A 12,639-nucleotide genomic window follows, 5' to 3' on the forward strand; every position below is an offset into this window, starting at 1 on the left:
GATGCCTACTTACCCCATGGCCTGAACAGACTTTACCCTTGGAATCAAGTGGGCAGCTACTCATATTTAGGGCCTGAATCTGTAGGCACTTCCGATCTAAACACATCATGGATGGACCACATGGCGTTCCATCTTCTACATAGCCCACATCTGTATCATCATCTAAAATCACATGAGCACCACTAAAAGGAGAAAAATATTCATACAACTATTAGCACCATAGTTAGAAATAGAAAGTCAACATGAAGGAGGCTTGGTCTTCATGAAACTAAAGAGGCATTTCTCCACTTATCTCTTCCTTTCCCCTTTCCCCACTTCTCCTTAATAAAAGAGCACATTGACAGGAAATACCTTTTATTGTCATTATTACACTGCATGCCATCAGGAAAAAAAATGTCATTTGCACAAAGTGTATTCTAAATCTTCACTTGTTTTCAAGAACAACATAAAGACTAAGGGAGAGGTGTTCATCTTAGAATAAAGGAAGCAAGCTTAATATGAGCTCTCCAAGGCTCTCAGGTGCGTCATGGTACAAAAAAGCAGATGCTGAGCAAATAAGCAAATGAAAATATTTTGAAAATTATTATGATTGCTTTAGAGAATTGGATCGTTCATGGTTGAGAAAACAAACCAATTCCTCCCTATATTTATTTACTTCTAAAATTTCAAAGTTAGGGACAACTTGAATTTGAATAATAATCAATGTTATAATTACTAATAGGGTATCTGGCTAAATATACTAGTTTAGAATGTATGATTTAATAAGGCTGTCATATTAAAAGATGTGTGAAAATTTATGTTCAATGAATGTGCATCTAAGTAACTATACTTGAAGACTGCAATTTTATTCCAGGAAGGATTTTTTTTTAAGATTTTATTTATTTATTTGAGAGAGAGAGAGCACTAGAGAGATGAGTGTCAGGCAGAGGGAGAGGGAAAAGCAGGCTCCCCGCTAAGCAGGAAGCCCAACACGAGGCTTGATCCCAGAACCCTGGGATCATGACCTGAGCCAAAGGCAGACACTTAACCAACTGAGTCACGCAGGTGCCCCTCCAGGAAGGATCTTATCATCTAAGACCGGTTAGAATTTTCTTCAGAACAATTTAAAAGAAAAAAAGGGCATGTGGGTGGCTTAGTCGATTAAGTGTCAAACTCTTGGTTTCAGCTTGGGTCATGATCTCATGGGTGGTGAGATCAAACCAATAATGGAGCTCAGTGGGGAGTCTGCTTGAAATAATTCTTTAAAAAGAAAAAAAAAAGAAAAGAAAAAAACCAGAAATCATTTGACTAAGAGAACATTATTCAGTTTGTTTACTCAATTTCCTAAATTTTGTGCAAAAAATTTTTTGTATGTTTCCAAATCTTATATTCACCCACATAAGATGAAGGCTGGCTACTCTAAGCATAATACAATAAAAGTCTGCAGATGCTAAAGGCAATTCTGTAGGGGAATTCCAGAAGTGTTTTGGGCAACAACAGAACCATTTGAATGAAAGGACAGCATCTTAGAATTAAGACTACTTTGAAAGGAATGATACTTATTTGGAATATAATATGACTCCCTGGCTTTAAAAACATGCCTTGTACTCAAAACTGAATATCAAAAATGTTTGCCTATAGTATAAACAATATTCTAATAAATATATTCTATATGCGGGTGACTATTTATTAAACCATCTTCTAAACTAGAAATATGTTACATGAAGTATAGCTTAAACTTTCTTGTCATAAAAAAAATAAAACACACATAGTGTTCAGATAGTGACCTATTCCAATGCTCAAAGCTTTAATCATGGATACTGTAAGTCTGCTTGATGATTATAATTACAAAGACTGCCCCTCTACCACTAAGTGGTCCAGTTTTTGAGTGAATGTAATTTGCAAATCAACATACAACTTTGTTTTTTTTTAAATAACTCTGAACATGAAAAGTGATCATAAAATCAAAGTCAACACTCCTCCTATGAACAGAAAAATTTCCCTTGATTTTTCTGAATTTGTAATTCTTGTGATTCATTAGGTTTTCAAACATTTAGTATATTACCTGCAGTCAATCACTCGGCCTTGATGGTAGAAGGAAGTTGGGATGATCTCACCCTGAAGTTGACCAATTCGTGGAGCTCGAGTAAGATTGGTACAGAGTAAAAACCCACAGAACACATCACTGAGCATGTTAAATAAAAACAGAAACAGAACAGGACAGGAGGAATCAAGCTCCACATAATCAAAAGTATTCAGTCCACACATATCCAATAATTGAAAATATTTTCCTCCATCCTAAATAAAAACACGTATTCAGACATTGTTGGTTGGCTATGACCCCCATCCTTCTTTGCTAACAGGATCACAGTTTTGTTTGGGTAGCAACCAGCTTGCAATGGATCATGACTGGTATCTAAGCTAGTAATGGCACCTCCGGCCCCCATACTCACTTTCCTACCCATCCCACTGTCCTGCCCTGGTAGAGCTAAAAGTGGCCCTTGGGTGTTGAGATGCGAGGAAAAGCCCGCTAGAAAGTTGCTGGGGAGAATGTTGCTTTCTGGATAAGAGGTTAGAGCCAGACAGGGAAAAGACCTTTTGTTCAGACTCCCACATTGCCTGCCTTTGAATGTGCGGCCCTGGCATCCACCTTGCCATAGTGAGCTCACCAGCAGAAGGAAGCACTCAACATGCTAAGCATTCCAGAGCAGAGAGAGAGAAATCGGCTGGGTCTTTAGCAACACTATTAAATGACTCAGCCCTCATGAGGGCAGCTACCTCCTGCTTCTCTATTAAATAAACAGTGAACTAACTCCCCCTTTAAAAAGGGCAAGGAATTGAAATGGCACATCAAAAAGGGGGGGAGGAGGAAATCCATGCCCAATAAATGATGAAAATGTACTAAATTCCACTGGTAATCAGGAAAATGCAAATTAAAAACACAATAAATTAACATTATACCCACCAGAATGGATAAAAGTAAAAAGCCTGATAATAACAAGTGCTGATTCAGCATGCGGTTCAACCAAATTCTCATATGCATATTACTGATGGTTGGGTTTACTACTACAACCATTTTAGAAAACTATGCCATCATCTGGTAACACTGAAAATATACATACCCTCTGACCTAGCAATTTTTCTTTTGGGTATAAGCCTTAGAAAAATGTATACAAATGTGCACTGTTACATGTACAAGAATACCCATGGCAACCTGGCTCCTAACAGCCAAAACATGGAAACGACCTAAATGCCCACTAACACAGAGTGGAGAACTACATCATCATCTGTGAGTATGAATATGAGTTAAAATAAAACAGATGAACGATAAATATGAACAGTGACACACATCATGGAAGATGCTTAAAATGCTGAACTTAAGAGGCAAAATACAAAATAATACATGAAGTATGAGTCCCCAACTTTATGCCAAAGTGTGAGGCAAAATACACTGGGATGTATTTAGGGATGAAAACCAAAGCATCCAAACTCTAAAAGGCAAGAAAGTAATTGTCACAGAAGTCCCGATGATAATACCTCCAGGAGCAAGATGAGGGCACCCTGCGGGGAAGGATACATTTTCTGGGATGCTGCAAGTCCTATTTCTTGATCTATTTCTTGACATGGTAGTTCATGTAATAATTATTTGGCAAATTGTATATTTGTGTGTTATTCACTTTTCTGCTTATATGTCATATTTCCCATTTTTTAAATGTTTCAGAAAACATGCATTAATTTTCTTTAACTCATTGGTGGTTGGATATTCTGTTACTAGATATTCAAAAGCTATCTTTTACAATGACCCAATCCAATGCCTCCCAAACTTTTTGAAGTTACAATGAACACACAGAAATGCCCAGGTTTGTCTAGGACATTAAACTAATGAATGAAGCTAATGAAATCCAGGTGTCTAACCACATGGATTTTTATAACTTTAGGCTCTACTTCCTTCTACTCTCTGGCACCTCAGAAAGAAGAGCAATATTTTGGAACATCTGTGCCTCACTTGTGAGACATCAGATGGGAAGTTCTGTTCTATTATTTTGGTTTAATTTTAAAGAAATTACAGTCAAAGATTTGTTGCCTTGTAAGGCCTCATCCACCATCAAAGACTACAGGGAATAGCAAAGTTTCATGAAGTACACAGAGAGATCATTAACTAGAAAAATAACACTTCTTTAAATTCTTGCTCTGCTTCATAATTGGAAGAATCTTCATTGTCATGGAAGCATAATGAAGGAAATCTGGCCCATAACCTGATAGTTCCATAGATCCATGTCATTGAGTTAACCTTAATAAACTATTAAATCACAACTTTCACTTTCCTTGACTAATCCAAGCAAAGTATTACTGATGTACTCTGAAAATATCTCATTTCCTGAGTAAAGATGCCTCTGGAATGCACTAACTAGATGCTTTTGGAAGAGGGAAAATATCTGATATAGATATTAGATGTTTAATTTAATTGAATGGTGTTGCGCTCATGGAACAATCAAAAATATATATTACTTCACTTTGAATTATCCCTAAAATATATACACTCTACATATTTTGCTTGTAGGTCTAGATACTAGATCTACTAGTACATGCATAGGCATTTCGTACTACCTCAGCAAAGTGTCTTTTCAAAACAAGCATCAAGTAAAATACAACACGAGAGAAATGTTCTGAATTTTACATAAACATTGTGAGTCTACGTCATGGTGAGCAACTTAGTCCAAAGCCATTTGCTTCTAGATATACTGATGTACTTTTAAAATACATACTGTAAAATTTTAAACAGCTGAATATCTATTAAAACGCAGTAACATTTCTTTCATGCTCAATTCACATCTGAACCAGGGCTTCCGATCACTCGTCCTGCCCCCAAAGCTGACCACTTACTGTTTGCTGCACTGGATCCAGCGATCTCCGTCCCTCCCACAGTTTCCCTTCTCTGTGCCTTCTGTGTTCAGCTTCTCGTAACAGAACTTGTCAGACCCGGAAGCCTCTTTTGGAGATGAACAAGAGAAGAGGATTTGTTTTAGTTGTTTTGGTTATGCACAACCAGCAGCGTGCAGGTAAATGTTTAACAACAGGTTCTCCAGAAGAAAGAAAAAAAAAAAATCCTGATTCTGGCATATGCCAATTTCCCTGGTGTAAATGCCATCATGTAAATGTCTCTGGTATAACACAGGGCTAATCTCAAGCTAGCAATGTGGTGGCCACAGGCTTCTGAAATTCCTCAAAATTTAACACTTGGCTCTTGCAAGCTACTCCAGGACAGTTCTAGCATGCTGCTGTTTTTAACTTGAGAAACAAACGGACTCCCAGTGCTTGGTGGGTTTGAGGGAGGAAGAGAGGAATGGCCATCGGCAGGAATTAGGGAAGTAGCACATGGAAAACTAAGAAAGATCCGTAGGCTTGTTTTACCCTAGTATTAAAAGATATTATAAAAATCTTAGGCAATTAAGATTTTATGTCAACACTTGGGTTTTGGTATTTAAACCTTTTAAAAGACAATATGCCTCTATCATCTATTCTCTGTCAAAACTGAAGCACTGAAAGTAAATCATTCAGTTAAATGATATTTTGCCAAACACTGAAATACTCCTGCAGGGGCTCTGTTCTCCTTCTGTGGGCTTTCTTTTTCTCTGGGGGTGACCCAATCTCAGCCAGCAAGACAGACCCATCTCTCTGCTATGGTCTGGCCCAAAGAACTGAGGTTCACAGGACAGGCACAGTCAATGTCAGGAAGAGAGTCTGGGCCTTGGGGCGCCTGGGGGGCTCAGTCAGTTAAGCATCTGCCTTTGGTTTGGGTCATGATCCTGGGGTCCTGGCTGGACTCCCCATTAGCTGGGAGTCTTCCTTTCCCTGCACCACTCCCCCCACCTCCCGGCTCAAGCTCGCTCACTCACTCTCAAATAAATAAAATTTTTTAAAATCTTAAAAGAAAAAAAAAAGAGTATGTGCATTAACATTTAGGGCATATACTGAGAGTCAGGACCATGTACCCAAACCTCTGGGTCTACACCTCTGGAAGGACCTCATTTCTTCCCTTCAAAACTGAGATGATAAAATTACAGAATTTAAGAAATAAGTCTGGTACTTCCCTGGGGTAAAGGAACAGAAGGCTAACCTGAGGGGTAATGGTAAAATCCAAGGTACATAGTGAATCACACAAGTGGCTGGATATTGAACATGACTGCCACACTGAACCCAATCTTTGCAAGTGACATCTCTTCTCTGACAGCCACATTGCTGAGGGACATGGCTTGGTTCTGATGACAAGTCCCCAGCTTGAACAACCATTTTCTGGGGTTTTGTGACTGTGATTCATAGTTCTCTCTTTTCTCACCCTTTCCTAGATTTTTTTTTTAAAAAACATCACTCTGGGGGCGCCTGGGTGGCATAGTCAGTTGAGCATGTGACTCTTGGTTTCAGCTCAGGTCATGGTCTCAGGGTCATGAGATTGAGCTCTGCGTCAGGTTCCACACTCAGCAGAGTCTGCTTGAGACTCTCTCTCCCTCTCCCTCAGCCCCTCCCTACTTCCACTCTCTCTAAAATAAATAAATAAATAAATCTTAAAATAAAATAAAAACATCACTCCACGCTGAACCTGTCTTCAGCAAGACTGGCAGAGCAGGGTAATGTGCAGAGAAACCCACATGCAACCACCAAGCAGGAAAACATGACTTACTCGTGCCCCAGACGTGCTGACACTGGTTGTCCCGGGTCTTGCACTCCCCATTATAACAGCGGCCCTGGGGACAGAGAAACACATCAGAAGGGCCCACGCAGCCACTTTCATTTCCCCCAGGTTTGGACTGCATGGTCTCCTTTTGCTGTTTTAGGTAAGTTGATTTTTTTTTCAATGCCATACCCCAGTATTTTTACAGTGAAAATAAAAATCCCAAACATCGTAAGGGAGGCACCACCGACAGTTAAATTCTAAAACTCACAACAGACCTCACAGTACAGCTCTTTTAAGTCAAAAGTAATCGGAAATTTTAAGTTTTATGAAAAACAAAAGTAGGTACACTTCCTTGGGCCATTCCAAAATGATTTTTAGCTCCTTTCGGGTATGAGTGCTACATCATAACATGGCTTCAGAAAAGAAAAAAACCACATTATCACCTATTATAGCACATTATAACACTCATATTTTCCCATAATAGGCTGACATTACTGAAAGATGATCACAACTTGATAAATTGGATTCCTAATTCTTTAGTCATTATATTTTTTTCCTTGCCCTCAATCTGGACAATTTGTCACCAGGGCTAAATATAATACTATATTTAGTATTTGATATGCTGTGCAGCAACACTGAATTAGCCGTCCATTGTGATAATTTATTGTTCTTTGAGTTGCAATTTCTCTTCAAAGTTATATTCATCAGAAAGGGGGAAAAAAAAAACCTCCCAAACTAATCCTTTTAAAATTATACTTAAAACTCATAGCCCAGCATACCTGATTTTGATTGCATGCATAACCATCTTGTTTATGAAGGTTCGGTGGGCACTGAAAAATACAATGTTTTTAGTTAACGTTCAACATAAGCACCTTCAGATTATGTGTACAATATATAAAAATGCAAAGAAAAAGCAAGCATGGTGAATATATAATTGGGAATGTCTAGAAAAACATGAGTAACCCCTTCAGTAGGTTATCCAAACTAATTCTTCTATTACTGGTAAACATAATAAATTCATCCATGCGGTGAGTATTTCTTTTTATTTCTCTGGCTTCCATGAGGTGGACTAGAATCAGAACTTACATATTCACTTGCCTACAGAGTTAAAAGTAGAAGGAATCAAAATGGACAACGAAGGGCATGAATCAGCTTGTTATGCAGGCGGGGAACATTCGGGAACTAACCCACGAGACCTCTCTCAGCCCTGTGAAATGTCAAATCTGCATTCGACACCCGTGATGCTCACCTAGAGGCCACATTACTGAAAAAGAAGAAATACTCTTTCAACTCAGTGTGAGTGCTGCATCTCCATTACATCTCTGACCTCTCTGACTACAGACGTGTTACTAGAACAATCGTGACGGGATGGTTATTGCTTTTTCTAGGTCTATTTATCAAGTCATTGTTTAAAAGTACACTTCATTTTCTCAGAAAGTTACTCTGAATGAATTAAAATTTTTACTCTCTATGCATTTTATTGGCCACATTTGAGAGAGCTGAAGACAGTTCAAGTCAGAGGAGCTAGTACAGTGTTCAAAACAAATATGCAAAGAAAAAAGCAATATACAGGTAAATGAGTGAGAAACACAGCAATAGGCACCAGGGTCTCCCCCCAGTCTTCAGCTTCTCAGGATAGGACAGTTCTGCTTTCCCAACTGGCCAGGCCCCAAACCATGAAGTCATCCTCTGTTTCTCTTTCTCTCACACCCTCCTTCCAGTCCGTCAACAAATCCTTCTAGGTCTACTTTCAAAATATAGTCACAATCTGATGACTTTTCTCCTTCTCCACTGCTAACCCCCAGTCCAATCCACCATCCTCTCTCACCTGAATTATGCAACAGCCACCAACTGATTGCCCCGTTTCCACCCTAGTCTATACAGCTACTGGAGCGTCCTTTTAAAATCATAAACCACATCATGTTGCTCCTCTGCCTGATGACTTCCCAACATACTTGAGGGACTTCAAAGTTCAATGTGATATGCACTTTGCCATCCCATCTCCATCCTCTCTCTGGTCTCTTTGCTACTCTGCCATCACTGATCCGATGCTCTGTGGACGTGCCAGGCTTGCTTCTATGCCACAGCCTCTTGCCTTTGCTCTTCCTTCAATCTTACCCCCCCCCCCCCAGATTTCTGCATGGTTTGCTCTCAAAAACTGTAATCCTTCCCATGTTGGCATTCTCTGTCCCTTATTTCCTGGTTTTTTCTTCTCCATAAGATTTATCATCCACTATTCATCTATGTTACTTATTTGTGTATTGTCCCCACCCCAATGTGAGCTCCGTGCAAGCAGGGATAGTATGTGCTGTTCCTTGCTGCCTCCCTAACATCGAGAACAAAACTGGGCTCCATTATTATTGAGTAGTTGCTCAGCTACTATCAGCCAACTGGATGAAAAAATGAATGACCCATTCAGACACAATTAAGTTACTCTGTTCTGGGTGCCTGGGCGGAGGGGCTCCGTTGGTTAAGCATCTGCCTTTGGCTCAGGTCATGATCTCAGGGTCCTGGGATCGAGGTCAGTCTCCTTTTCCCTCTCCCTCTGTGCTTTCTCTCAAATAAATAAATAAATAAATAAAATCGTTTTAAAAAGTTACTCTGCACATATCAAGCTGTTTATCAAGTTCACTACAGAAAGGTAATAGAACTAATTTAGAATTTGCAATTACTAAGAACTTACAAAGGAACACTTTTAGATAAAATGCTTTCGTCTTACATCTTTCTAAAGAATAACTGACTTTCATATAAGCTTTAATTCACCACAGCTTTTCAATCAATCTGATGGTGACTACTTAAAGGACATAATTATCAGCTCCTTTTTAAAACCTGCCACAGTGGGCCAAAGGCACAGAAACAGAGATCCAAGTGGACTCTTTCATCTATCCAAATCCACTGAAAATGCAGTCATTATCTTATTAATCAACTAACATTAATTATTCACTTACTCCAAGACGAATACAATCACACCAGACAAAAATGCAAAAGAAATGTTGCTACTAGAATGGGTCTATCAGGGTCTAAAATTATATGGTAGTTGATTTTTGTGATGTTTCAATTAAAAAAATTTTGTAGAGCTCTTCAATAATTAAAAAAAAAGCCCCTATTGTAAACTGTTACAGCTACACGCAAGATTTCTAATCAATTTATTTTTAGTTTTTAGGCTAATGAAAGCAAATTGCTGATCACTGAAATGTTTAACATGGGAAATTATGGAATGTCTTACATCGTCTGGGGACACTGAAAACAAAAGGACCATAAATCTGTGGACTTTATTCTGCATGTGACTAGAGCTCTGGATTCAGTCTCTAAATACCATTCCAGCCCCCACTTTCATGCTGTGCAGGAAGGTTCACATGAGGCAGGACTTCAACAGTGCAGTAGCATTTAAATGTGCTTATTTTAAATTGTGTTATATCACCCATATAGATGACATATTTTTTAGTGCTAACAAGAAACATTTCCCACATCTTTCAAAAATACTTTTATTATATCATCCAGTATTGTTTGCCAAGGATTTCTCTCAGTTGCACAAGTATTGTTTATTCTGTGAGAAACTGAATTTACAAAGTAGCTCAGAGGCATCAGTAAATGATAATCTCAAAATTTAGCAAAGACATGAGGAACAAGACAAAGTCAGAATGTTGCCAATGATACTGATTCTCAGAGATGCAGAGGTTCTCAGAGATCATAATCATAATCAGTATCCATTAAATTCAAAGCTCAATGCTTGTTACAAAACAGAAGAATTCTGGGGGATCTTAATTCCCTCTACTCCCATTATCTATGTCAGGAGGATTCTGGTCATATAAGGAAATTATTGCTAAAAGAACATGCTATTCTAATATTCTAATTCTCTACTGAGAAATTAAACAGTACAATTTTCACCTTACATACATAAAGCAAAAGGAACGTTTTAGGGTGTCTGAGTGGCTCAGTCAGTTAAGCCTTTAACTCTCAATTTTGGCTCAGGTCATGATCTTGGGGTCCCAAAACTGAGCCTCGCATCGGGCTCAGACTCAGTGTGGAGTATGTTTGTCTCTCTCTCTCCCCCTGCTTGCTCTCTCTCTCTCTCTCCCCCAAATAAATAAATAAATAAATCTTTTTTTAAAAAAAGAACATTTAAAAAATTTAGACAATAGAATATTAAGTTGAACATAGAGCCCTCATTATAAAAGCCTTACTTCCAGTAAATTCTACGGCAATTCAGGAATTAAAGGCTGACATTAAAAACGACAAATACCCACCATTTGCTTCGACGTGGATGGAACTGGAGGGTATTATGCTGAGTGAAATGAGTCAATCAGAGAAGGACAAACACTATATGGTCTCATTCATTTGGGGAATATAAAAAATAGTGAAAAGGAATAAAGGGGAAAGGAGAAAAAATGAATGGGAAATATCAGAAAGGGAGACAGAACATGAGAGACTCCTAACTCTGGGAAATGAACTAGGGGTGGTGACTGGGTGATGGGCACTGAGGGGGGCACTTGATGGGATAAGCACTGGGTGTTATTCTATATGTTGGCAAATTGAACACCAATAAAAAATAAATTTATAAAAACAAAAAAAGGAATTAAAGGCTGAAAAGTGAAAAAACTGTACTTTGAAAAGAGCTGAACACATAGAACCCAAACTGTATATGATGGGTGTAAGAATAGTAGTATTCTACAGAACTAAAAATATAACTCATGGAAACAGTATGTCAGGATTGTCACAAAACATAAAACTTGGCACAAAACATAGAACCCACAATTCTTACACCCTTTCACTATATTCTAGGAAAATTGCAAAGAAACCAATTTACATATCTAAATAGAAGAAACAGATATGCCAAAAAATCAATAAAGAATAGCCTGAACACTATTTCTCTGCATGACATCCTTAGAAAGGTCCCTCTGAATTGAATCTCAGAAAATATACATCAAGAACTTTCAAAAAGGTTAGTTAGACACCTTTGTGTCCCTCTCTTCTTGTTTTGTTTTGCTTTTTTCCAGTGAAGAGCACAGAGTGCTACTCCAGCGACTCTGCTCCTATACTCGCTTCCCCCTGAGGCAAGTAGAGTGACTGATTGATTGACAAACTCGGGAAGAAATACTGGCCCTTCGGCTGCTGTTGCCACTCTTTTCCTGCCTACTCATGTGCATTAGATTATCGTCACTGCTCCTCCAAGACACACAAGACAACGGCCCATTTTTGCAAGGAGAAGTCACTCCAGACCCACTTTTGTCAATAACCTGTTCCTACAGCCTGAATCTGGGATCTATTAAGAGACTTATTTAGCTCTCATACAAAGTTACGGCTTTCAACGTGGCCATTTTCAATATGAAAAATGGTATTTAAAAAAAATGGTATTTTGACCTCCCACTGTACTCTATTGGGAGCCCCGTGGAAACCATAATATCTGGCAGTAGATAAATCCATTTCTGGGCAATTTATCCTAAGGAGCGAATCCTGAATAAGAAACATTCTTAAAGATGCATACAGGTGTTCACTGTCATACTAATTACAATAATGAAAAACTGTCAACAACCTAAATATCCACCACTGGATAAGAAGTCACAAGTCAACTCATAAATCCATATGATAGGCTCTCATGCAATTGTAAAAAGGGTATTTATAAAGACTGTGTAATAATACAGGAAAATGTTTTTGAACAATGTTTTGAAGTAATGTCAGTGCAAAAATAAAAGTAGAATAAAATCCAAAATCCTTACCTATTCCCTAATTGCCCTAATACCTGATTTACTCTTGATTTTTTTCTACTACTCTCTGGTAATCCCTGCTTTCATTCCATTTCTTAAAGAAGCCAAGCTTCCTTACTACCTGTTTCCTGACTAGGATTTACCTAGTCCTTATTTACCCTTCTACTTAAATGCCAGCTTCTTCAGGAAAATACACCTGACCACCCCACTTAAAACCCCCCACCTCACATCTCACCTTATTTTACCTTAGCACATACCACTATTGGATATTTTTGTTCACTT

The 12,639-nt window shown here is 38.5% G+C and overlaps 1 protein-coding gene across 3 annotated transcripts in view; it reads right to left on the reverse strand.

Annotated features, from left to right (window-relative positions):
* Window positions 1–12,639, reverse strand: part of ADAM23 (ADAM metallopeptidase domain 23) — a 166,902-nt gene that overhangs the window by 24,934 nt on the left and 129,329 nt on the right. For all 3 annotated transcript variants that reach the window (XM_072813171.1, XM_072813169.1, XM_072813170.1), the window contains exons 19-23: window positions 7,432–7,482; window positions 6,659–6,722; window positions 4,864–4,969; window positions 2,045–2,164; window positions 14–182 (exon numbers count right to left, since the gene is read on the reverse strand). In XM_072813171.1, coding sequence (XP_072669272.1) covers window positions 14–182; window positions 2,045–2,164; window positions 4,864–4,969; window positions 6,659–6,722; window positions 7,432–7,482 — 510 coding nt within the window. The remainder of the gene's footprint in view (window positions 1–13; window positions 183–2,044; window positions 2,165–4,863; window positions 4,970–6,658; window positions 6,723–7,431; window positions 7,483–12,639) is intronic.

Source organism: Canis lupus, chromosome 36 (genome assembly GCF_048164855.1).
Source record: "Canis lupus baileyi chromosome 36, mCanLup2.hap1, whole genome shotgun sequence".
Classification (NCBI taxonomy): Eukaryota; Metazoa; Chordata; class Mammalia; order Carnivora; family Canidae; genus Canis; species Canis lupus.